Raw genomic sequence first — 27,985 nt, forward strand, 5'->3', positions numbered from 1 at the left:
CGCTATCACCGAAGAAGCAGAAACCAGAAGCTGCTAGCAGAGCTAGCTTCTTGTTGTTCTGGTGTGTGAGGAGAATATTTGAGGCTCTGCAGTAAAAATGTCTTCACTTCAGTCTCTGGGAGAGTTGATCAGCTAAAGCGACTAACTGCTGCTGCTGCAGAAATCTTCTCACCAGGCTGTGGAAACTTTCTTCTCCTCCTCAACAACTTGGTGGAGTTCTTTCCAGAACCGGAGGAGATATTCTGCGGTCTTCGTGATAATATGAGCTCCAGAATCAGGTTGTGGGTGAGAAAAGCTTTTCTCTAGACTTCCTGCCCTCTGGATCTGCTGCTGTTCCTTTGGCCTCTCTGAGAAACGCGCTCGTTTTGCTGCTTTCATCAGATTGAAGAGGTTCCCTCTATCAGACTCGCTCATCTGAGTTGGTCATGATGCAGGATCGCTGCTCGCTCTCTGATCCATCCTGCTCACACTCTCCGACGGAAAAGCCCCGAATCTGAATGTGACTCTGGAGGAAAAAGCGGTTAGCTCTACTCCGTGAACTCTGGTGAGCAAAGGTCCTCTTTTCCAGACTGGATCTGTCCTCAGCTGATCAGAACCAAAGCGTTGGATCTTTAATCTCCTGCGTTGTTCTGAAGCAGCATCTTAATCAGCTCTCCTGCTTTGTTTCTATTACAGCTGTTAGCTAAACACGGCTAAAGAAACCCTGCTACCACTTCAGGATCTGGGACTGATTCATCGTGTGTTCTTCACCACCTGGACCTGGACAGCATGGACACAGGTACTGATTAATGCATTTTATTACCACTGTATAGTGGGGCATTACAGTGACATTAGTACCTCCCATGGGGAGCAATCTTTGTGTCTTGCTCAAGGACACAACGGCAGCATTATTTGGTCTGGCTGGGCTTGAACCTGCAGTTTTACGATTTCTAGACAACCCACTCTAATGATTTGTTCTTCATCATCTAAGACCTTTCAGATGTTATGTTAATGAGTTAATGATGACTTCTAAATGTTTAATAACAAACATCATAAAATGTTACCGTAATTTCCTACAGAGTTACAACCAATCAGTGTGAGTTAACCCAAGGTTTCGCTTAACTGGGCCATTCTGAGTACCTACCCCAGATCAGATACTCAGAAAATTCTTGCCTTGGCCCCCGAAATGTCTTGATACGGCCCTGTGTGCAGGACAGAATTTTGAAGGAGATCTAAATTGTATCAAATAAATAAATATTACGTTCTTATAAATGATTGCTTTAGTGAGTTAAATACGTGTAGTGCGATAAATTTACCTACATTTTCATTTTCAAACACTTTGTTTTGTCTTTCCGTTTTTATTTGACAATTTTTCTGTCTTTTCTGTCTTATCTTCCTGCGTCTCCTCTCAACCCTACACAAAAATTGCCGCCTGGCTTCCTATATTTTCACCTCATGAGTTACCTTTCATCCAAGCAGTTTAAAGGAATCTACTGACCGCAAAAATAGTAGAGTATGTGCTGTGCACCGGCCGCACAGTTAGGTGAAGTCACCGGAGGGGAAAACAGGTGATGCGCTCCTATCCGCAGCAGCGAAGTGCATCAGGCACAAATAAAAAACATAAAGCACCAGAGGATGTATATGTATATGACATAAACAATCACATGTTGATTTATTATTTTTGGGAGGGGTGGGGGGTGGCAACAGTTTGAGAATGTTACCCCGGGTTTCCACGGGAGCCGTCAGCAGCACGTTACTGCAGCAGCACGTCTTGCTCGCGTAAGCTGCTGCTTGGCCCTTCCCACGAGACGCGAAGCAGCAGGGGAGCAGCTGTCACCGACAGAGCACGAAGTCACACGAGTGACTTCGTCAGTAAACACAACAACGAGCAGGAGAAAACTACAACATGGTTTGTGTTTTATGTTCTGTCCGTTTTATAATCGCCAATACGGACCTGCAAAACAAAGGAGACCGCTAGCTAGGTGATAACTTCTCACGGGGACGCACAGTTAGTAACTGTTTTTAAAAGTAAAGCAACCGGAAGGCAATACGTTTCTTTATTCTGAAAATCTCGGGAGCTTCTCTCCATTTCCGCGTCCGATTTCCTGTCTTTCCTTCCCCAAAAATGTCGAACTTGACCCATTTCAGAGGCGTCGCGCGTAGAAAATAGAACCGGCGCGTAAAGGCCGCGACATGCTGCTCCTGAGACGCGGCCGACTCGCGCTGCTGACGGCTCCAGTGGAAAAGGTTCTGTTGACCACAGCGGTTCCTATCAGCAGCTATGACGTGCTGCTGCAGTAACGTGCTGCTGACGGCTCCTATGGAAAGCCGGGGTTACTGTGACCGTGCGCAGGACGCACCTACCTGGAGCGCATCAACGATCGGTGCTCTGTGTCCTCTCCGCTCAAAAGAATCCGTGGAGTCCACATAAATAATGTAAAATAAGTAGAACCAGGATTTTTTGGGCTCCCCCTGGGTGTGTAATTTGAGAGCTTCCAGGGGAGCTTGTCACGCATTTGGGGGAGCCGGCTCCCCTTAGCTCCCCTGCAATTCAAACCCTGTATAAAACCATTTTGAAATTGTATTTCTTGTGTTTTTGGTTGTTTCTTACGGTGTGGAACTCCCCGCCGTTTCCCGGTGTTAATTACTGATATTTTCTGATGGTTTACCAACTTAGTGGCAGGTGGAGGGTCTGACTTTCCAAGCTTGCAGAGAAACCTCCTCATCTGCGTACAGCTGTCAACATTGTGAAGGCTCTCCTCATAAAGCTGAACTTTTCTGTAGTTACAGGATAAAATCATCTCCTTACACACCAATCAAAGCCTCTGGTCATGGGTGTGACATGCACACCTAAAATCTGAGGATGTCCAAGGGTTTATGTTTATGTATTTAGCAGACATGTTTGTCCATAGCCACTTTGTCTCTTCTGGCACTCGCAGAGAACAGACGCTTCTCTTTTTGCTCCTTTATCTTTTTTCCCCAAGGCTCTTTGTCCTGTCTGCCCACAGAGCGCTTCTCTGCCTTTCTTCTGAAAAACCCTATTTTTTAATGATGGATTTAATTAATTGGTCATTCAACGCGATTGATAAGATTTTCTCAACGATGAGGACGGAGCAGGGGGCTCCCACATGTCCGCAAGGGACACACCCGGCGGGATATATGCTCGATTCCTGGAAGGAGTGGAAGATCGTATGCCTCTCCCAGCTGTCCATTGAGGACGTTGAAGACATGCGGATGTTCGGCCTGATGATCACTGGATTTCTTCTGATTGGAGTGGGAGGATATCTGGTTTTCTGGAAATTTGGGAAGATGGGAGCGATTGGAGGGCGACCCGTACCCACGGAGAGCACCGTCCGTGTGGAGACCTCACAGACTGGGACGCTACTCGAGGTGAATCGTGAGCTGGACAATGTTCTAGCTGCGATACCGGTATTAGTGCGCAAAATGGATGTCATCTCGGAGAGAGTCACCAGATGGTATGGACAAGATTAAAAACCTAAATTGGCTTCACTGAAGGACTTGAATGATCAGTTACAGACTGAAGGCAGAGAGGAAAATTATCTCAGCCTGACCCAAACAAAGTCTTGTTATCCGAATCTGACGCCATAACAGCCTTCGAGTTGCTAACAACAAACCCCCATGAAGGAATGCAGACAGATGCTGTGAAATCCCGACCTACCCCCCACCTTCGGATTGGTGGACTTTCAGCCTGGCGAGGTCATCAACCTGCAGGTGTCAATGTGTTCTGCGCTCCTCCCAAGATCTCCCTCCCACCTGTGGATACAGTGGCTGAGCGCCTCAGATGGCTGCTCTCGCTGGGGAAACAGGATCCCAGGCCCCCCTCCTTCCTTCTGGAGTCTCATGTTGTGAACTGTTGATGTTCGTGCTTATATGTTTGAGGTGTTTTTTTGCATAGCAAAGCTACGCCCTGTCGGGAGTAACTCTGGAATGCCTTTTTTCCCCTCCCCCATTTTATCCTCATGTAATTCCTTTTTCATCTAATTGAAATGAGCGCCGTTATGGCTGCTCTCGTGGTCTGCCTGTATCTGTTTTGTCTACATGTATGTGTGTGTGTGTAACTTTGGTCAGGCTGTGCTGCGGAGTCAAGTTCCTATGCTTTGGGACGCTGGAGCACTGGCAATAAAGCTGATTCTGATTCTTACAAGTGATAATGAAGCCAGCGGGTTGCCCTTGAGGCTAACAACAAACACTATTCAGTCAATCCTAGGTGGCAGTGACGCAGCATGATGTACAGTACAATGGGGGCAGTAACCAAAGGAAATGCCTCTTTAAAGGTATTAGCCAGACTCTCCATTAAAATTGTAGAAATTCAGTTTAACTACACTTTGCTAATGATATATAAAAATCAACTATGTTTTATTTTTTATTTTGTTGAGGAATTTAGACATTAATCAATCAATCAATTTTATTTGTAGAGCACCTTCCACAACGTTATCAGAAGCCCAAGGTGCTGAACAGCATCATCATAAAAAACATTCCCAGTACCTGGGCATAAAAGCAAGGTAAAAACATAAAATCATAAAATAACAAGCAAGCAATATTACAAATACAGAGAGGTAATGGAATGAGACTAATCAATTAAAAACAAATGGTGGACAAAATAAGATCAAGCATCCTGATCAAAAAAAAGAACTATTAAAAACCATAATGTCAGGGCAATTTAATGAACCCTAGCGCTGAAAAGCAATCAAATAAAAATGAGTCTTAAAGATTTGAAGGGACGGCGCCTGCCTAATGCTCAATGGCATTTCATTCCAGAGAGTTGGAGCCAAAACAGAAAAAGCACGATAACCCCTCGATCGCTATTTCGACTGGAGGACCACCAGACGTCCCTGCTTAGCTGAGCGAAGAGACCGAGATGGAGCATACTTGTGCAAAAGTGCAGTAATGTAAGAGGGGGCACTGCCCTGGAGGGCCTTATAAACAAGAGTTAAGATCCTAAATTTAGCTCGATATTGCACCGGGAGCCAGTGCAGAGCAGGCAGCACTGGGGTAATGTGCTCTCGACATCTAGTACCTGTCAGGAACCTAGCCACTGAGTTCTGTACAAATTGGAGCCGTGCAACCGTGCACTGGGCCAGACCGGCATACAGAGCGTCACAGTAGTCCAGACGGGACAGGACGAAAGCATGCAACACAGACTCCAGATGAGCTCTGGACAGCAGAGGCCTGATCCTGGGTAGTCTTTTCAGGTTAAAAAAACAGGACCTCACCACTGTATTTACGTGAGTGTCAAGATTAAGTGATTAGTCAAATTTATCCCCAAATTACTGACTATTTTCTTTTCATAGGGGGTCAAAGGGCCAAGGTCAATATCAGCACCTGAGCCATTTCTTCGTTATAGAAAATCATAAATCTGTCGTCTACACAGTGAAGAGCTGTCTTTAGCATATGTCACTCAAAGACACAACAGGAGGCATTAGCGTTCGTAAACACTGGTGCTACTTCGTGATTAGCTGTATTTTGTTTAACTTCGTGGTCTCAACGGCTATGGAAAATTGCGTGTGCAGCTGCAGCAAAAAGGTATAGCATTATATACAGTGGAGGAAATAATTATTTGACCCCTCGCTAATTTTGGAAGTTTGTCCTAAGACAAAGTCTCAGAAAAGTACCATTTTGGTGGTAGTTTTTTTTTAACAGAGGCATATATCACATCAATACCTAACTTTAAATAAAAGATAGAAAATGGCTTGTATTTCATTGAGTGAAAAATGTATTTGAACCCTCCAAGAAGAATGACAATACTTGGTGGCAACACCCTTGTTTGAAAGCACAGAGGTCAAACGTTTCTTGTAATTGATGACCACGTTTACGCACGTTTTAGCACAAACTTACAAAATCAGCGAGGGGTCAAATAATTATTTCCTCCACTGTACATGCAGCAGTAAAACTGGCAGCAAATTGTTTTATTTTTCTGTAGATTATTGAAATATTTTGGCACAGCCTGATGTGGCTTGCAGAGTTAGCTGCTATGTTGACCTATCGGAGATAAATCACGCACACAATAAAAGTAAATAAACGGTACTAACTTTGGTTCTGAAGACATTCACTACCATTCTAGTCGGCTTTGCCATCAGCGTCCATATCAATCTGCATGTCGTCTGGGTCTTGATTATGTCCAGCTGTGTGTTAGCCTCGTAGGCTAACTGGTGTTCTGACACCGGCTTCTGGCTCCAAGTCAGACAGGGTGAGTGACACAGCGGCATCTCTCCGATATCCATTCTCCTCGTAGTAATCCAGAGAAGAAAAAAAATCTGACCTCTTACCAGAGGTTTTATGATTTTCTGACTGATGAAACATTGTCCTCTGCTTTAATGCTAATGCTGATAAATCGGAGTTGGGGATATTTGGTTACTTTACCTGTTTGAGTAGAGCTCCCTGTGAGACGTCACCAGCTGCCCAGGGCTTAGACCGGAAACAGTTTTATGTTTTTGTCGCGGTAGTCAAAAACAGCACATTTTCTTAAAAATCCAGCTGTGAAAATCCCAAAACCTTTTGCATCTGAGGTTTTAATACTTTTTACACATGCCATTAATACTTTTTACACATGCCATTCAAAGGAATTTTGCATCTGGCCACATACTTTAAATAATTTGGTTGGAATAGCTCCACCCACTCCTGCCATCATACATTAGACCTTGTGCTGACTTGTGGCATAGAGTGTGAGGAAATAACGATCTTTCCACATAATCCAGTCCTCTCGGACCACTTTCTGATAACCTTTGAGTTTTTTTATAACTGAGGTCTCGAGGCATGAAAGTAAATTTCACTATAGTGGGTCTCTATCTGACAACGGTCGCATCTTTTAAATCAACTGTTCCATCTTTACTGTCCTCAGTATCTCAGAGGAACGTAGCAGAGGGCAATATTTTCATTTCTAACCCCTCACAAATTGATGATCTAGTTCATAATGTTTCTTCTTCTTTACGTGTGGCATTAGATGATGTTGCCCATTTAAAAAAGAAGGTTATTAAGCACAGGAAGTTGACTCCCTGGTAGGGTTGGGCATCTTTTGATTTTGAACAATTCCGATTCCAGTTCCTCGTTTCGATTCCGGTTCCTATCGATTCCCGATTCTTTAAAGACATGACATGCTTTACATGAGCCAGCTAACCACAGGTCCTACTTGATGAAATAATCTTAACTTCAACATGAATTTTAATTCCATGAACAACAGCATCACCTTCATTTAGACAAAAACATGTTTTGGAGAAAAAAAGAAAAAGACTTGCAGCACAACCGGTGTGTTTGTTTCTGACCACAACCAAAGTCTGGAAGAAGCCTCTGGGATGAGAGGCTAAATGTCTCCAACAGATCCAGAAACGTCCAGCTGTTTTCAGCTAAAACTCTCAGGATGATCATGTCCAGGATGACTGAGAACTACACCTCCATGCTGCAGCAGCATTCAGTCAGAACAGGAACTTAAACGTAGCTGCTGTCAGCAACAATCTAACAGATTTAAACATTAAAACTCTCAAGAAAAATAGTTCAGAAAGGAAATTTAAATGTTCACAACTTTGTGTGTGATTTATTGTTATTATTATTCTAAGTATTTATTGTGGCAGAAGCTGGTGTGGTCCACCACAGAGAAAGCTGCTCTAGCATGATGACTTTAATTATTCTACAGGTCATTGTTCAGCCTTCTGACGCTCACACACACACACACATGAGCGTTGGTGAGCAGCTGCGTCTGACTGCTGACGCTCCGTGTGTTTTTATTTCTGCAGTGAGACAAACTCACCTCACACCGTCCAGAGTTTGTTCTTTAAAGCTTCTATTAAATCCACCGTGTTGATGTATTTTAACAAGTTTCCTCTACGCTGCAGGAGTTAAAGTTTACATCACGGAGTAAAAGTTCGGCAGACGCGTTTGTTTACATCTGGCCGCTGCGTGCCGGGTGGGGGGAGGGGGGACTCGGTGCTGCACACAGACAGCTGGTGTGATCAGCTCTGAAAAGTGTTGATCACAGTTTGCAGATCACCTTTATTTTTCACAGAGATCAGCCGCGGATTCCTCTTCCGTCGACATTCTAGGAATCGAAATAAAAAACTTTGAATGATCCCAGGAAAAACTAATAATTGGTCCCAGTTCCAATCGATGCTCGATGCCCAACCCTAAAGAGATCCTAACAGTTAAGAGAAGCACGTTCCATAGTTTTTAGTCCAGGTACTGAGAACACCCTGTCCCCTCTTGTCTTCAGCCGAGCTCTGGGAGCCAAAGTGAGCAACTGGTTCTCAAAGCGGCGTGCCCGAGCAGAAACTTGGCTCAGTCAAATAGATTGGAGCAGAGCCAACCCATTCAGTGCCTTAAACACCATTTAAAGAAGTTCAAAACAATTTTAATATAAAGATACGGTGCTCTGTAATCCACATTTTATTTCTGTTTTAACTACAGGTGTTCAACAGATGCTGCTGGTTAAAGAAGAAGCTCCTGAAGAACAGGGTGCTGGTGTGGACCAGCAGGACCCAGAACGTCTTCACCTAAAAGATGAAAAAGAGGAACTCTGGATCAATCTAGAGGTTGAGCCTCTCCATTTGAAGGAGGAGACTGATGCAGCCAGGTTTCCATTGATGTCAGTTTTTATAAAGAGTGAGGAGGATCAGCAGCAAATAGAACACATAGATTTTCTAACCAGCAGCTCAGCTGACCAGATGACAGCAGCAACTAGCGGAGGACCCACAGACCTTCATGAACCTGATTCCTCAGAGACTGAAGTTAGTGTAGGTGAAGAAGAGGATGATGATATGAATCTTAACTCTGACCCTGTAATTGGAGGCGGAGACAATGACTGGAGAAGCAGTTCTTCTGAGACAGATGTTAAGACTGTGAACAAATCCTTTAGCTGCCCTGAATGTGGTAAACAATTTCTCCACAAGCAGTCTCTCCAAAAACATGTGAGAGCAACAAATCATTCAGCAATTAAGTCTTCAGGCTGTTTGGTTAATAAGAAACGTGTTAGAGAGAAGAAACATGTAGACGCATGCAGGGAAGTCAAGACAAAACTAACAATTAGCTGTAATCACTGTGGAAAAAAGTTTAAGAGAAATTACAATTTAAACAGACACATGAGTGTCCACACAGGACAGAAACCCTTTACATGTGAGCTCTGTGGACAAAGATTTAGCAATAAGACATATTTAAACAGACACATAGGTGTCCACACAGGACAGAAACCTTTTACCTGTGAGCTCTGTGGACAAAGATTTAGCAATAAGACATATTTAAACAGACACATAGGTGTCCACACAGGACAGAAACCTTTTACCTGTGAGCTCTGTGGACACAGATTTATCCAAAAAGCAAGTATAAACAGACACATGACAGTCCACACGGGACTGAAGCCTTTTATTTGTGAGTTTTGCGGACAACAGTTTAGTCAGAAGGCAAATTTAAACACTCACATGAGAATCCACACAGGACAGAAACATTTTACCTGTGAGATCTGTGGACAAAATTTTAGCAAAAAAGAAAACTTAAACTGTCATATGAAAGTCCACACAGAATTTAAGCCTTTTGTTTGTGAGCTTTGTAGTAAAAGATTTAGCAAAAAGACAAATTTAAACAAACACATGAGAGTCCACACAGGACAGAAGCCTTTTGTCTGTGAACTCTGTGGAAAAATGTTTAGGAGAAAATCTAATTTAAACAGACACATGAGTGTCCATGCAGAACAAAAACCTTTTGCCTGTGAGCTCTGTGGTCAAAAATTTAGCAATAAGACATATTTAAACAGTCATGCGAGAGTCCACACAGGACAGAAACCTTTTACCTGTGTGCTCTGTGGTCAAAAATTTAGCCAAAAAGCTAATTTAAACAGACATACGAGAGTCCACTCAGGACTGAAACCTTTTGTTTGTGAGCTCTGCGGACAACAGTTTAGTCAGAAGGCAAATTTAAACACTCACATGAGAATCCACACAGGACAGAAACATTTTACCTGTGAGCTCTGTGGAAAAAAATTTAGCCAAAAGGCAAGTTTAAACAACCACATGAGAGCCCACACAGGACAAAAACCCTTTACCTGTGAGCACTGTGGACAAAAATTCATCCAAAAAGAAAATTTAAACTGTCATATGAGAGTCCACACTGGATGGAAGCCTTTTGTTTGTGAGCTTTGCGGTAAAAGATATAGCAGAAAGAGGTGTTTACTCAAACACACGAGAGTCCACACAGGACAGAAGCCATTTGTTTGCGAGTAGGGATGCGCCGATCAGTGTTTTTGCCGCTTATCACCGATACCGATTTCCAGAAGTCTTGTTCACCAATACCAACCACATGGATGGCCATAAATGTTCTGGGAATAAATGACCGATGACATCACCTAAAATAGCCTGAATTAATTTAGACAAAAACAGGATTTTATTTTAAAAAGGCTTGCAGCACATTTGTGTTTTTGACCTCAACTACTAAGTCTCCTGCTTACAACTCAAGGTTTACAAATGAAGATGTCTCTAGGATTAGAGGTAAAACAGCTTCAGGATAACCAGAAAAGTCAAGCAGTTTTATGTCCTGGTTGACTGAGAATCTACACATACATGCTGAACCACGAAGCATCACAATGAAAAGAGAAACTAAAAATCTTAAATGTAACTGCTATCAGTAACAGTCTAACAGATTTACTGACAAATAGTTTGCATTTGTGCCTCCCACTTTTTAAGGGGCCAAAAGCAATGGGACAATTGGCTTCTCAGCTGTTCCATGGCCAGGTGTGTGATATGCCCTCATTATCCTAAAAATAATGTGTAGATTAAAGGTCCAGAGTTAATTTCAGGATTGCTATTTACATTTGGAATCTGTCGCTGTCAACTCTTAAGATAAGATTCAAAGCAAACCATCATTAGGCTGAAAAAATAAAACAAACCCATGAGAGAGATAGCTAAAACAGTAGGCGTGGCCCAACACCAAAAGGCCAAGAAGACCACAGGTAACAATTGTGGTGGGTGACCAAAGAATTTTACCTGGTGAAGAAAACACCCTTCACTTCAACAGTTGACCAGATCAAGAACACTCTCCAGGAGCTAGGTGTATGTGTGTCAAAGTCAACCATCAAGAGAAGACTTCACCAGAGTGCTTAAAGAGGGTTCATTGCAAAATGTAAACCATTGGTAAGTCTCAAGAACAGGAAGGCCAGATTAGAGTTTGCCAATCTTGGAACATCTTCTGGACAGATGAGACCAAGATCAACTCGTACCAGAGTGATGGGAAGAGAAGAGTATGGAGAAGGAAAGGAACTGATCCTAAACATCATCTCATCAGTGAAACATGGTGGCAGTGTCATGATGTGGGCATGAATGGCTGCTAATAGAACTTGTTCTCTTGTATTCGTTGACGATGTGACTGCTGACAATAAGATTAAAATATTTTTTTTTAAATCTCAATAATTTGAATTATGGTATTGTATTATGTAAACATTACCTCTTAAATAAAGTGTTATATTAACACATTTTACAAGAAGAATGAAAACTATGTTAAAATATTGAGTTTAGATTTGTACATAACATTCTGGTTTTTCACAATTTTGTTTTCAGATTACATAATTGTCTAGTATTTATTTATGTAGATACATATTTCATGACGCATTATTTATTCATTTTTTTATTTAATTTTGAACACTTTGTTTTCTTTGCCCCGAGTGTAGAACTTCAAACAACTAAACTTGTTCAAGCTGGTTTTAGGTCATAACGTTTACATCCAAACTACTGGTCAGATTTAATGGAACATCATAAAGAATAAGGTCTGTTTGACTTTTCAGGGCTGTTGAAGAAATTGGTTGGAAATAACAAAAAATATTACAACAGATGAAAAAACAACTTGTATTTACTTTAATGTAATTGTGTAGAGAAGTTATCGTGAGTTATGTTAAACCTAACTCACGACGTCCATGGTTTGGTTTATTTAACACTGAACTCAAATGTCGGTGGAATTTATAGTACTCCATTCTCTTTCACACTCCAGTCCAGCAGGTGGCGCTAGTGCACCTTTACGCTGGGCACCAACCACCAGAAGAAGCAGAAACCAGAAAGTGCTAGCCGAGCTAACTTGTTGTTCTGGTGTGTGAGGAGAATATTTGAGGCTCTGCAGTAAAAATGTCTTCACTTCAGTCTCTGGGAGAGTTGATCAGCTAAAGCGACTAACTGCTGCTGCTGCAGAAATCTTCTCACCAGGCTGTGGAAACTTTCTTCTCCTCCTCAACAACTTGGTGGAGTTCTTTCCAGAACCAGAGAAGATATTCTGCGGTCTTCGTGACAATCGGAGCTCCAGAATCAGGTTGTGGGTGAGAAAAGCTTTTCTCTAGACTTCCTGCCCTCTGGATCTGCTGCTGTTCCTTTGGCCTCTCTGAGAAACGCGCTCGTTTTGCTGCTTTCATCAGATTGAAGAGGTTCCCTCTATCAGACTCGCTCCTCTGAGTTGGTCATGATGCAGGATCGCTGCTCGCTCTCTGATCCATCCTGCTCACACTCTCCGACGGAAAAGCCCCGAATCTGAATGTGACTGGAGGAAAAAGCGGTTAGCTCTACTCCGTGAACTCTGGTGAGCAAAGGTCCTCTTTTCCAGACTGGATCTGTCCTCAGCTGATCAGGACCAAAGCGTTGGATCTTTAATCTCCTGCGTTGTTCTGAAGCAGCATCTTAATCAGCTCTCCTGCTTTGTTTCTATTGCAGCTGTTAGCTAAACACGGCTAAAGAAAACCTGCTACCACTTCAGGATCTGGGACTGATTCATCGTGTGTTCTTCACCACCTGGACCTGGACAGCATGGACACAGGTACTGGTGGATGGATGAATTGTTACTGTGTAGTGGAACTTTACAGAGAAATTGAGTATGTCTCTTATAAGGTGCAATATCTAAAATAGTGGTTTGTAACACAGCCAGTCATTTACCTGTTTACACAATGATGATGATGAGCTACAATGTAGCCACAGCTGCCCAGGGGTTCTCTGACAGAAGCTAGGCTTCTGAGCCACCGGCCCCTCTGACCCCCACCAGCAGGAAAAGTGGGTAAAGTGTATTGCCCAACGGCACAACATCTGCAACAGACTGAACAGGGCTGAAACCTGCAACCTTTTCATTATGGTGCAAACACTTAACTTTCTGTGTGTTTACTTGTACACACACTGTTCGGTAATTAATTATTGGGTCATATTTAATCTCCATAACCCTAGAACCTGAAATAAACACACATGACAAAATAGGAGACATTTTACCCTGAGTCCCCAAAATAATGTGGAGTTAACGCAGAGGAACCTCCTCCGAGGCTGACCCCACGTCACTCCCCCGTGTCCTCAGTTTCCCAGGGGCTTTATTCAGCAAAGGATGGAGAAGGCGGAGCCTTCTCAGGTTACAGAGTTACAAGACCCATCTGGGTTACCATGGTTACCACATTCCGGTGACTCTTCAGGCAGTACAAAGTTTCACAGACCAAACAAAATGAACATTTAATAAAAATACCTAACACACACACACACACACATACACACTATGTACAAGTTAACATCAAGTAGAAATACTTTGTATACACAAGAGAGAAAAATGAGCTATTTAAGATTTATTTAACCACACGTTACGGCTGGGTGATATCTCAATATTTAAAAAAAAATTGATACAATTTCAAACAAGATGGCTCAGTAACGCTTCCGAGCACGGACAGCTCTCTTTAACTCACATCAGAGATTTTCAATAACATTCATGTCTGGGGACTGAGATACCCATTCCAGAATGTTCTACTTGTTCCTTTGCGTGAACGCCTTAGTAGATGTTGAGCAGTGTTTAGGGTCGTTGTCTTGTAGGAAGATCCAGCCCCGGTGCAGCTTCAGGTTTTAGGTGCAAACAGCAGGGAGGTTGTTTCGTTGATTGTTCTTCGGCAGCCAGTCTCGACCTCGCTGTCAAAGTTGCTGGTTAGATTTGTGTCCAGGAGGTGCGCTCGTGACGCAGCGTGTCCTGCTGGAGAGAGACGTTGTGCAGTCTGGCTCACTGAAATCTTGTGCCGTACAGTGTGCCACCTCTCTGGAGTTCTCACAGTGTGACATGAACAATCCTGTACGACGGCCAAAAATCGCACCCTAACCCAAGGCAAGGCAGCTTTATTTAAATGGCACATTTCATACATAGAGGCAATTCAATGTGCTTTCTATTGGCAAGAACATTAAAATCAATGTGACAGAAATTACAATTTAAAAATGAAAAAGAAACAAAGTTAAAGGTTGAGCAAGTGCAGTGCAGAAGGTGCAGCATAAGAACATTAATTCATAGGATGATGAAAACATGAAGGTTTTCAATTTTGTTTTAAAAGTTTCTAGAGTTGGGGCACATTTGAGATCATAAGGAAGCTGATTCCATCTGTGTGCAGCGACTCCAAAGTAAAGGCGCCTCCAGCCTGCTTGGTAACTAAATCCTAACTAGATAAGCTGTCTGAGGATATCGGGCTTCGCTGGTCCACCCCGGTGAAAGATCCTCGTGTCCGCCATTGTTGATGGTTCCTTCTCTGGAAGCCGGAGATCAGTCGGACATTAGGTACATGCTTACCCAAAGCTAACAGAGTTTTTCAAGTCATTTTCATTGAGAAAAACATGCAGCTGCACCTGCTACTGTATTAGCAGCAAAACAACAAACTGCATGCATGCAGTTTCTCAGTGACTTTAAAACATCACCTCCACCATAAAACTTTTTCTGATGCTCCAAATACAGAAAAACATCCCTTACCAGGGTTTTTTCAATAAATAAAAATATCAGAAAATAAGTTTAAATGTTAAATAATAATTAACATCACTTAAATGCAACAGCAAATTCTCTCATTGCTACTGAGCATTTTCTCCACTTATGTGGTTATGATATAAGGCTGTTGCTGTAATTGGGAAGTGAACTGTGCTGGGCCAAACTAGGAGAATATTAAGATTTTCTGAGGGAAAGAGAAAAACAATTGTCTACATTTCAGAAGAGGAACTGGCAAAAAACTACATGGAAAATATGTGAAAACGTTTGTTTTTAACCCCAAATTGAACAAGTTTACCTAGATCTTAAAAAGCAGCTCAGATGATGAAACTGTAACTATGTTTCTGATAACAAGCTAACAAATTGAACTAGCTCCTCTCAAGATAACCGGCTAGCAGAGCTTCTGACTGACAGTTTATGTGCAGCAGCAAATCAACTATCCTGATTAACAAGGTTATAGAAGCTCATAAATGAAAAATCACTTTGATGTGGGGGAACTTTTCCAGGCCCTCTTTAGCAGGGTGGGACTGGGAGGAGAGTGCTGTAGCCTTTTAGCTGGAAGCTAACCGGAGCCTGGGGCTAACATCACCACCCGGTGGAACACTAGCGACATGGAGGTGAGTTGGTTCACCTGCACGTGTCGGAGTCAGCCCGGTAAAAATGATTAACGACATCGAACGCACTCACGTTCACGTTTGAAAGCAGCGTTGAATCCAGAAACCTCAGCACAAAGTGCGTTCGTTGCTCTGAGCCAGCATGACGAACAAGGGAACGGCGCCGCTAAAGGCTGATTCATGCTTCTCCGTCTGCGTCAGTGCGGAGACACGCAATGCCATTATCAGTCCTTGCGTAGGCGCCGGCAGGCACGCAAGTCCACTTTTTAAAACATCCGTGGAATGAGATGAAGAACGCAAGCTTGTGATTGGTCAGGACACCGCTGTCGTCTACACCGCCGCCAGTGCGCCCTCAAAAACATAAAGAGCCGAGGATAACTAGCGGCAGACAAGGAGAAGCTTGAAGAATGCCTTGCGAAAAAACTCTAAAATATGAATGTTTAATTCCCCCGTGACTGGAGGAGTGAAAAGATACGCAGCAAGCGTTTTATTTGTGGACGGAAATAACAGGAAACGTGGGTTTAGAGGTGGCGAGTGCATGAAGAGGTGGAGGAGAATGAGAGACAAATGTGTCCGTGTTAAAAAGTCTCTTATATACAATAAACATAATATAAACACACTATCTTGGACCGATACATGACAGGATACAACAGAACAGCGCTACGCCCTCTGTTGTCCTGGCGGGGAATTGCTTTGCAACACTCCACAGGAGACGGAGAATTATGAGAGCAAAACGCTTCCGTCAATCCGTGCGTGTCTGTCCCTTGCGGAACTGACGGAGAAGCATGAATCAGCCTTAACTCAGTTCAGGTGTTGCTTTCCATCCTAAGGGTCTACGCCGCATATCAGAAGGGCTACATTTGATTGGTCAAATAATACTTCCGCGTAAAAAACAGAGCTGGTTTACAAAAAGTTGATGTATGACACGGATGGAAATGTTTGAACCAAACATTTATCGCCATTTTTGACGTGCTTTGCGATGGGCCTATCGCACGTCCTGTTATCCAGATGATAATTTTTCGATATATTGTGCAGCCCTAGTTTTTCCATAATCCCAGATCACCACAAGTCACCTACCACTTTCATTGAAAATTGATAGTTTATTGTAATGCTGTTTTATTTTATGTTTTGTTATTTATTGTTTGTTTTTGTCTGTGAAGCACTTAGTGACTTTTGTCTGTGAAAAGTGCTCTATAAATAAACTACTTCTTCTACCAGTGTTTCTGATAGAGAATGACGCTAATCATCATCCTTTATTTAGCGCTGCCACGATTAGTCGGCTCGTCACAACGACGTTGACAAATAAAATGGTAGAAAGTAGTAGTAGAAAGAAAACATGGCGAGTCGGCAATGTAGCTCAAAAGTTTGGGAGCTTTATATAAAGTGAGACTCCTTTCAGGGGAGCACGTCGGAGATGCACGAGCATCTTAAGAGGAAGCACGTCATGGCGGAGAACAAATAATCAGTAAGTTTACCTCTTGTTAGCTGCTAACATCAACAGAGAGCTACTTGTATACATAGGTGTGGCAACACCAGTAGCTGTGGCAACTTTATTACCTTTAGTACCTGTATGTCACGTATTTTTGCTCTAATTACAAACGCTAATGATTTATTTCATCCCGCTACATTACAGTGTTAATAAAAGTGCACCTCGTCAGTGGACGAGTTTGTTACGTGCACACCTCAGCAAGCATGGCCTGACCGAGGCCATTGTGAGCATGTTGGTCACGAGACTCCTGTCCATGCTGAGCGATCAAGGGTTCAAAGAGATGATCAAACAGCTCAACCCAGGATACGATAACTACCTACCCGGTTGATCCCATTTCACCACCTTTAAGGTGTGTGTGTGCGCGTGAGACGCGTCTTTGTTTCTGTTGCTCTCTGGATACAAATAAAATAAACATTAGAATAAAATGCATCTTATGACGAGATAAAAACATTGCTGACTGAGCAATCAAGAAACTAATATTTTTAAAAGCATAAAACAATTTCTTTGCGTTAAATCTTAACCTTCTTTATTTGATATAACAGAATTATTAATCTGGTAAATAAGCAAACTTTAATATCTTTTATCTTTACGGTAAAGCAGACCCTCAGAGCTGTCGATTGTCCCCTGACCACTGACGTGTGGATCAGCTGTGCTACAGAGGCGTGCCTTGGTGTGTCCTGCTGTTTCCTGAGTTTAGATTGGAAAATGAAGCGCTTTAACTTTGCAACCATGCCTTTTGTGAACACAAGTCATTTTTGTGTGAAATTTGTTTTTGGTTTTAGGTGCCTGCCTCTATTTGACTGTAGCATTTGTATCAACAGGTTGCAAAGTAAATTAAAAGTTGTTTGATAGCTAATGATGGGTATATTAGAGCATCCTGGTGCAATAAGCTAAACTTTTATGAATGACACGATAAATCGACTAATCGTCCACAAACTGGCGATTAGCCGACTACTAAAATAGTCATTTGTGGCAGCCCTACCTTTATTTATATAGCACCTTACAGTCATGAGGCATGCCAACAAAATGCTGCACAGTTGTCTCCAAGGTGCAGTGATCCCTGTTGCTAGTACACTTTTTTTCTACCACATCTTGTGCTTCCCTTCACCTCCCTATCAATGTGCAGGGACCAGTGATGGTCCTAGACCATTTGGTGGCCTAGGTATTCTCAGGCAGTGGCTATTGGACTATTTATATAAGTTAGTCCTAGGGTTGTCACGATATTAAAATTTCAAACTCGATTCGATACTGGGGGGGGGGGGATCGATACTCGATTTCGATATTATTTTAAAACACCAATTTATTGAAAAAGTTTATTTAAAAAATAACATTCCTCAATTTATATTGCAAAAATTAAATGTTAAGAATTAAGTGTGTAAAGTGCTTAAACCTTTCAAGTATCAGCATTTTTTAAAACGTGCATACAAAAACTGGCGAAAGTTAACACTTTAAATCATGAATTGTCTCACTATATATACACTATTTGCAGAGTGATGTTTTGCTGCCTAAACTCTGTTTAAGGTGCATTTTTGTCATAAGATGTAATGCCATATGTTTTGTTCTGTACTTTTGAACAACTCTGTTGGTCAATAAAGGGAGAAAACGAATTTCTCCTCAGTAGGACAAAGGTACATCTACCGGTAATCTTAATAAAAACAGACTGGCGCACGGCAGTGACGTCATTAAAAGTGCTGGTTAATTAGCCGCAGCTAGTCTGTTTACACCTAGAAATCCCAGACCCGCTCCAAACGAACAGGGGAATCACGTTAATGATTCCTAACAAAACCTTTCGACATTGAGATGTTTTGGTGCAGATAATGTTTTATTTCGAGGCTGCTCCATGGGTGCCCGTCCGCACCCGTTATATGGATATACGCTGATGGCGATTCGCCGATGGATCTAAATACCCCGGGGAATCCAAGTAGCACCAAAGTTGTCAGCGTGAGTAAACAAACGTACTGCATGCTAGAAATTAAGTCCGGGTTGCAATAAACGGGAGTTTCCTTTAAGCACATAAGCGTGAATATACAACTACGTGTCGGACTTGGTATGCTAATGAAGTTGGGCTGTGAAGCGCCTCCCAAATTCGCTGTTTATGTTTTTGTTTATTTATTTGGCAGACAAAACTTGGATCGGAGACAACTCGGGTGGGAAATTGCAATGTAGCCATGCGGCGTCTTCTTCTTCTGTTTGTCTGGGAGGCGGAGGCTGCTTTACGGCATCTGGCTGTCGTGCGTGTCGGTGTACTTGAAGAAGGCTGTGTATAATAGTCCATAATATCGATACCACAGGGATGGAATATCTAATTTAGATACCACTTTTAGTATCGATTTATATCTGGGTATCGATTTTTTTGACAACACTAGTTAGTCCTTTATGTGTTAAATATTGTACTAACTGATCATCGTTGCAACGCCATAGCTAACCTGAGTATTGTTACTGACCATGTTCATCCCTATATGACCACAGTGTACCCTTCTTCTGATGGCTACTTCCAGCAAGATAATGCACCATGTCATAAAGCTCGAATAATGTCAAAGTGGTTTCTTGAACATGACAAAGAGTCCACTGTACTCAAATGGCCTCTGCAGTCACCAGGTCTCAAACCAATGGAACACCTTTGGGGTGTGGTGGAATGGGAGATTCGCATCATGGACGTGCAGCTGACAAATCTGCAGCAACTGCGTGATGCTATCATGTCAGTATGAACCAAAATCTTTGAGGAATGTTCCCAGTACCTTGTTGAACCTATGCCTCAAAGGATTAAGGCAGTTCTGAAGGCAAAATGGGGTCCAACCCCTCTAGCAAGGTGTACCCCATAAAGTGGCCAGTGAGTGTAGAAGGATGGTTACATATTATAACTCCAGATTCTGTGAGTATAGGCACAGCCGTTTAAGCAGCCGACCTCATTAGTTCTGGTAAGGTTAAGAGCTTTGGGAGACGAGGCGATCATTTTTTGAATTTCATCTGTATGTGTGAATAGAAAGTTACATCAGTTGGTAATTCACATTATTTATTTATTTATTTGTTTAACTTATGTTTTTTCAGGAGGATAAACTGCTTGAGATGTAACATCTCGTTTTCGAGCAGGGCCTCCTACAACACAACCGATAACAAATAAGGTGGCAGAGTTGGAAAGTTATAACAGACTTAAAAAAGAAAAAAGAAGGAAAGTAAATAAATAATAACAGTAAAAATAACGATATGTATAAATATATATATATATACACACGTGAATATATGCGTACATGCGCACAAATAAATACACATATGCATGGATACATAGATACCCACACATGTACATACGTATATAAATACCTATATACACAATTAAATTAAATAAAACTGCTGTGAGGCACTCAAAAAGAAATAAGGACAAAATATTACATCGTATTTAAACCAAAAGTGGAGTAATATCCCAGTTGAATACAAAGATTGGCAACAAAAAACAGCATTTTAGCCAGTGAATGCACAAAATCATTATAACAAAGATTAAACAAAGCAACTACAGCTCGGCTTTACATAAGCATAAACAGTGCGGGAAAATTGGCGAATTGAAGAGATGGATCTTAATTCAGTGGGTAATTTATTCCAGTCCTGAGGAGCTTTAACACAAAAGGCAAGTCTACCCACCTCCTTTTTAAAACGTGGAACAACAAATGATGGAAAAGTAGTTAGTAGTTAAACGGGTAGAATACAAGGAATCAATGGGAACCAAAAGAGTTTTCAGATGAAGTGGAAAATCAAAATAAATTCACTTAAACATAAATATCAGCCAATGAAATTGTCGTCTAGCTTTTAAAGGCAGCCAACCAAGACGTTCATACATATAACAGTGATGAGTGTTAAAAGAACACTGCAAAATGAAACGACACAAACTGTTGTAGACGACATCAAGAGACCGCAGGCTAGAAACTGTTGAGTTTTGGTACAAAATATCAGAATAATCAATAATCGGCAACAGAAGCTGAGTGACAATGCGCTTGCATACTATAGGTTCAAAGCAATTTATTGAGTTGTAAAGGATTCGTAAACACCGTGTGACCTTAAGACATGTTGTGTGAATGTGAAATTTAAAAGACAGCTCTGGCTCCAGCCAGACTCCTAAATATTTCATTTTAACAGAAGAATGTACCGGCGAGGAATCCAAAAAATAAAGATTAAGAGTCCTGTCAATATCAGATAGAGTACCACATCTATGAAACAGCATGGAGTAAGTCTTAGATTTATTTAAAAGAAGTTTGTTCTGAGCTAGCCAGAGCTGCACCTCGTCAAAATTAGGCTGAAGAGCTTCTTGTATTTCGGATTTACACGACTTAGTACAGTATAAGACTGTGTCATCTGCATATAACTGAACAGAACAGGAACTGCAGCACCGTGGTAAATCATTAATAAAAATTGAAAATAATAACGACCCAAGTGAAGAGCCTTGGGGAACACCTCTAATGACTCCACGCATGTTGGATTCAGAACCATTAAAGGAAACAAATTGAGAACGATGATGAAGAAAATAACTAAACCACAGTAGAGACGGCCTTGACAGACCAAAAGCATATAACTTGTCTAAAAGTAGATAGTGATTGACGAGGTCAAAGGCTTTTGTTAAATCAAGAAAAATTGCACCACCAATTAAATTATTGTCAAAACCAGAATAGATGTCATTAGAAAGTTTAAGTAGTGCTGTAGTTGTCGAGAAGTTTTTTCTGAACCCTGATTGGTACTGTGATAGTAGGTTGTTGTCCTCTAAGTATTTAGATAGTTGGATAAAAAACTGTTTTTCAAATATTTTAACAACTGTATTAATTATAGCAATTGGTCTATAGTTATTAGGTTCAGATGTATCATTTCCTTTATACAGTGGTATTATTTTAGTACATTTCCAAGCTTTTGGAACAGAACATGTGTTAACAGAGTGATTAAAAAGAATTGATAATGGTAAGGCTAGAGCATCAGCAGCTATCCTAACAAAGCGACTCTCTATGCCATCAGAACCTGCAGCTTTCCCACTAGAAAGAGACAGAATAACTTTAAGCACTCCCTCTGAACGAATTTCAGAGGAAGAAAATCCAGTGGAGCAACAGTGAGGCAAGGTGTAACCCTTGAGGTCCTGCAGAGGCAAGGAAAGGAGAGGATGCAAAGTGCTTACTGAATGCTTCAGCTATTTCAGCAGGGTCATTAATAAGACTCCCATTAACATTCAGATGTGAGATTTTAACTTTAATTTTAGTTTTCCCCCTCAGGTCTTTAATTTTATCCCAGAAGTGCTTAGGGTTATTGATATCCTTATGCAAAGCATTCTTATAAAAATTAGCTTTAGCATTCCTAGTCTGGGTAGTGCAGAAGTTTCTTAGTTTTCTATAAACTGTCCAATGCTCATGCAGATTACTAAGTTTTGCAACTTTCCACGCTTTGTCGCGCTTCTTAAATAAAGCAATTAGTTCATGAGAAATCCAAGGCAAATGGCTGCCCTTAATTTTCACACTGACCCAAGGCGTATGTTTATCAAGAACCTGCATGAACTGAGAGTGGAAAAATGCCCAAGCATCATTAACATCAGGTATAAGAAACAATCTATTCCAATTAATAGAATGCAGCTCCTGTAAATACTGATCAGTGTTAAAAGAATGCAAGTCACGAATTCTGATGGTCTTAGTTGGTGTATGAGGTAAAGATATTTTACAGAAACAATAAATAAAAGCGTGATCACTAAAGCAGTTGGGCAAAACGCCGTAATAAGAAAATCTATCTGGGTGAGTTACTAATATCCAGTCAATGAGAGAAGAGTTTGTGGAACAAGTCCTAGTTGGCTCAGAGACCAGCTGTGTCAGATTTGAGCTATTTAAAAGAATACGTTCTGGAAGAGTAGATTCATCGAGCCAGTTAAGATTGAAGTCACCAAGTAAGATCATTTCCATTGTGTCCCCCAACGATTCAACCATAGCTAGTAAATTTTGTATTGCTTCAAATTTTGGGTAGGAGGGGGGGGGGGCGATAGATATTGCCAATTATAATGTGCTTATTTCCATTAAAAGAAATTTTAGTAAAGATGGCTTCGAAGTGAAGTGGTTTGACTGTCGGAACAATAACCTGAGACTTCAGTCTAGAGGACTTGTCCCTCTATCCATTCTATATAAAACAAAGTTGTCAAGAGAAATATCATTGTCAGAAATATTTTCATTCAACCATGTCTCAGACAACGTAATTATTTTTGGTTCATTATAACCAAGCCATGCTTTTAATAAATCAGTTTTAGGAAATAAGCTTCTTATATTAAGATGGATTATGTGTAACCCTTTACCCATAATAAGAAAAATGAGGTACAAAAATAACCCTCACAGCAGGTAGACACAGAAAAAAATCTAAAACAACGATAAACAGAAAAAAAAGAACAAAATTTAATAAAATAACACAGAAATTAAATGAGTTATCACTCAGTCCAAAGAGCAAAGGTCCCAGATCTGAGCCCATGGCCTCCATCCTGCTCAAAGCACAGCCGCCTAAACTAATAAAATTGCCATAACTCAACACGGTGGCTGGATTTTATCAATATAAGTAAATAAGAATAAAGTAAGAATAATTGGACCTTAGACAAAGTTTGACTTCTTCACTGAACAAGAGGAGAAGCAAAAAAAAAAAAAAAAAAAAAAAAAAAAAAAAAAATAAAAGGAATTACCTGCTCTGCGGAAGAGCCAGAATCTAATAATAAAAGAAAGAGGAAAGTCATAAATCCGCCCTCCGCAGGTGCTTGTGCACCCAAAGCATCTCAGGGCATCTCAACCCAAAGAGTCCAAGTGACTTTCAGCAGCCACTGGGTCTGTAAAAAGCAGATGATCACCATCAGAGATTATCTTGATGTTTGCAGGATAAAGAAGAAAAGCTTGTAGTCCCAAGGCGCGAGCCCGGCTCAAAACCGGGAAGCAGCGGCGTCTCCGACGAGCTGTTTCATCACTGAAATCTGCAGCAAATCGAACTGATTTACCAGCCACCAATACCTCAGACTTCCTTGCCAGAGCCAGGATCCGATCTCTGTCATTCGCTCGTAGAAAACAGACCACCAAGGTCCGAGGAGATCCTGACGCGCCGGGTTGTCCAACCCGCCCGAGTTAAATCAGGAGGAGATCCCGCCAGCTCTGGGAACCACACCAACAAGTTGCTCCTAAGATAGGATAGAGCATTGTTAAGCTCAATCCCCTCTTTTAAATTGAGTATCCAGATATTATTCCTTCTACTTTGATCATCGAGGGCAGTAATCTTCCTCTGAAGTTTCTGCAGGTCTGTGCTCTGAGCCACGGAAGCGTCCTCCATGCACCGCACCCTTTTTTTGGAGTAAGGTAGTGATTTGCTTTTGAGTTTCAAGCTCTTGTGTGTGCTTGTCAAGTGTAGATCGAATTGAGTCAAGTTGAGAATCAAGACTATCAAACCGATCCTTGGCATGTTTTTCTGCTTTGTCAAAAAACTTTTGAAGAGTAGACTCCCGAGTCTCCTTGTTCAGGATTTCCAGTGACACGTCAGCAGCATCGTCGTCAGAGCCCTTCGTTTGATCTTTCTGCTGGCGCTTAGGAGGCATTTTTATCAGTAATATGGCTTAGTAATTCACTTTATTCTCCACTCCTTCAAAAAAGAACTTAAATTCAAGTACCAAATCAAAAGGTCAAAGATCCAGGTAGTCAATTAAATTATGCAGGAGAGACTGCAAGCAACCAACCAGTATCTTGTATAATGTGTTTCTGTGTTTCCTACAGATGTTCAACAGATGGTGGTGGCTAAAGAAGAAGCTCCTGAAGAACAAGGTGCTGGTATGGACCAGCAGGACTACCACCAAATAAAAGAGAAACGGGAGGAACTCTGGACTAGTTTGGAGAGAGAGCCTCTCCATTTGAAGGAGAAGATTGATGTTGCCAGGTTCCTAGTCACTGCAGTTTCTATAAAGAGTGAGGATGTTGAAGAGAAGTGCTACACCAGCAGCTCCGCTGATCAGATCACACCAGAAACAGTTGGGAACCAAGATCTGAACCATCATAAACAGACATCCAATTCTTCAGAGACTGACGTTAGTGGAGATGAAGATGTTGACTTGACTCTAGACTCTGGCTTGTCATACTCTAGGTATGGAACTAGAGGCGGAGACAATGACAGCAATGAGATCAGGTGTTCTGAGTCAGATGTTAAGACTCCAAACGAATCTTGTAGCAGCCTTGAGTATGGTAAACATTTTCTCAAAAGTTGTTCTCTCCAGAAACATGTGAGAGTCACAAGTCATTCAGCAAGGTCTTCAGGCTGTTTGGTTAAAAATAACTATGTTAGAGTGAAGCAACATACAGATTCAAGCGGGAAAATCCAAAAAGAACCAAAAACATTCAGTTGTGAGGACTGTGAAAAAAGATTTGGTACAAGAACATATTTAAACATACACATGAGAGTCCACACAGGACAGAAGCCTTTTGCTTGTGAGCTTTGTGGTAGAAGTTTTAGGCAAAAGACACATTTAAACAGACACATGATCATCCACACTGCACAGAATTCTTTTGCCTGTGAACTCTGTGGAAAAAGCTTTGGACTTAAGGCAAATTTAAAAAAGCACATGGCAGTCCTCACATTTCAGAAGCCTTTTGCATGTGAGCTCTGTGAACAAACATTTAGAAGAAATACACACTTAAAGAGACACATGATCGTCCACATGGAACAAAACCCTCTTGCCTGTGAGCACTGTGGAAAAAGATTTAGCAATAAGAAGAGTTTAAACCGTCACATGAGTGTCCACACTGGACACAAACCTTTTGCCTGTAAGCTCTGTGGACTAAGATTTAGACAAAAGGCGTATGTAAATAGTCACATGAGAATCCACACAAGACATAAACCTTTTGCCTGTGAACACTGTGGACAAAGATTTAGCCATAAGACCAGTTTAAACAACCACACGACAATCCACACAGGCCAGAAGCCATTTGTTTGTGAGCTCTGTGGACAAAAATTTAGCCGTAAGACCAGTTTAAACAACCACATGACAGTCCACACAGGACAGAAACCTTTTGCCTGTGAACTCTGTGGACTAAGATTCAGACAAAAGGCATATGTAAATCATCACATGAGAATCCACACAAGACATAAACCTTTTGCCTGTGAACACTGTGGACAAAGATTTAGCCATAAGACCAGTTTAAACAACCACATGACAATCCACACAGGCCAGAAGCCATTTGTTTGTGAGCTCTGTGGACAAAGATTTAGCCGTAAGACCAGTTTAAACAACCACATGACAATCCACACAGGCCAGAAGCCATTTGTTTGTGAGCTCTGTGGACAAAAATTTAGCCGTAAGACCAGTTTAAACAACCACATGACAGTCCACACAGGACAGAAACCTTTTGCCTGTGAACTCTGTGGACTAAGATTTAGACAAAAGGCATATGTAAATAGTCACATGAGAATCCACACAAGACATAAACCTTTTGCCTGTGAACACTGTGGACAAAGATTTAGCCATAAGGCCAGTTTAAACAACCACACGACAATCCACACAGGCCAGAAGCCATTTGTTTGTGAGCTCTGTGGACAAAGATTTAGCCGTAAGACCAGTTTAAACAACCACATGACAGTCCACACAGGGCAGAAACCTTTTGCCTGTGATCTCTGTGGACAAAGATTTAGCCATAAGAGCACTTTAGCCAATCACACAAGAGTCCACACAGGGCAGAAACCTTTTGCCTGTGAGCTCTGTGCACAACGATTTAGCCGAAAGACACATTTAAACAACCACATGACAGTCCACACAGGACAGAAACCTTTTGCCTGTGATCTCTGTGGACAAAGATTTAGCCATAAGAGCACTTTAACCAATCACACAAGAGTCCACACAGGGCAGAAACCTTTTGCCTGTGAGCTCTGTGCACAACGATTTAGCCGAAAGACATATTTAAACAGTCACATGAGAGTCCACACAGGACAGAAACCTTTTGTCTGTGAACTCTGTGGACAAAGATTTAGCCATAAGACCAGTTTAAATGATCACACAAGAATCCACACAGGACAGAAATCTTTTGCTTGTGAGCTCTGTGCACAAAGATTTAGCCGAAAGACACATTTAAACAGTCACATGAGAGTCCACGTAGGACAGAAGTAACTTGTAACTACAAGCAGTGTTTCCCCTACTGCGCCACACCTGAAATTCTAGTGCTGCAGCTATGAAATCAAGCCCCTCCCCAACACCCCCGCCCTCACAGTTGACACACGGCACTGAAGCGTTCCGCGCACTATTTCCCCCTTCCTCGCTCCCATGGCAGTGAAACGGACGCAAAGGGTTGAGCCGGATTAATGTTTTGTTTTTTATTATATGTTTGTTTTTGTCTGTGAAGCACTTGGTGACTTGTGTCTGTGAAAAGTGCTATATAGATATACTACTTCTTTTACATTCATCAGTCCAGTCCCCAGCTTCATAGTTTCATTTTTTTTCTCTAGACTTTCAATTCCAGTAATCTTATTACTTTTTTCAGTTATGTTATTTCCTTGACCCTTGTTACGACCCATGCTGATGTTAAAAATGAAGGACGAATGTGTAACATACAGGTGTGTGTGCAAGATGGTAAAAATCCAAACAGATTTTATTATAAAAAAGGATTTTAAAAACACAAAGCTCCAATTCTAAAAGTACTTTAAATAACTGTGTAAAAAAAGACTCATGGTTTCCCATTTAAAAGTGGTTTCATTCATTTAAAACAGATAACTGCATTTCCTGGTTCGGAGTCAGACAAAAAGCCATGAAACTAAGCAAAATTTCCAGCAACACCACCATTTTACTGCAGAAATGTCTACGCTATCCTCCCCCATCAGTACCGACGCAAATGTGTCCCACATCTGTTTTAAAACTCTAAAAGCACTCTCTCTGGGGCATCCTATGATTCAAAATCACGCCTCCGGCTCCTGCTCCATAACACATTGCTTCAGTTTGACATTGCAAGCTTCAGAGTCTCTGTATCGCCTGGCCCATCCAAGAGCACCTGGCTGCAGACCTCCACTGTCAGGCTGCTTCGGGTGGAGGCTCCACTGTCAGGACGACCGTCACTGTCATGACGGGAAATGCACGGGATACATTACAAAATAAAATGGCAAACATACTTATGGAAAACAGCAAACATACTTACGCTTGTAAATGATAGGTTTCAATATAAAATATTAC

General features: G+C 41.6%; 1 protein-coding gene across 6 annotated transcripts; it reads left to right on the top strand.

Annotated features, from left to right (window-relative positions):
- LOC107374536 (zinc finger protein 493) lies at positions 1-27,441 on the top strand. Of its 6 annotated transcripts, XM_070548187.1 has the most exons (5): positions 1-285; positions 382-544; positions 676-778; positions 12,663-12,765; positions 24,555-27,441. In XM_070548187.1, exons 4-5 carry the CDS (start codon positions 12,756-12,758, stop codon positions 26,930-26,932), a joined length of 2,388 nt encoding a protein of 795 aa, XP_070404288.1. In that variant the 5' UTR covers positions 1-285; positions 382-544; positions 676-778; positions 12,663-12,755; the 3' UTR covers positions 26,933-27,441. The 6 variants fall into 6 exon arrangements, with proteins under 6 accessions (XP_070404288.1, XP_070404287.1, XP_070404289.1 ...); XM_070548186.1 differs by having other exon boundaries at positions 1-544; XM_054747318.2 differs by lacking the exons at positions 1-285; positions 382-544; positions 676-778 and adding exons at positions 10,206-12,274; positions 12,371-12,531.
- Positions 27,442-27,985: the final 544 nt, after the last annotated feature.

Source organism: Nothobranchius furzeri, chromosome 2, assembly GCF_043380555.1.
Source record: "Nothobranchius furzeri strain GRZ-AD chromosome 2, NfurGRZ-RIMD1, whole genome shotgun sequence".
In the NCBI taxonomy this organism is placed as follows: domain Eukaryota; kingdom Metazoa; phylum Chordata; class Actinopteri; order Cyprinodontiformes; family Nothobranchiidae; genus Nothobranchius; species Nothobranchius furzeri.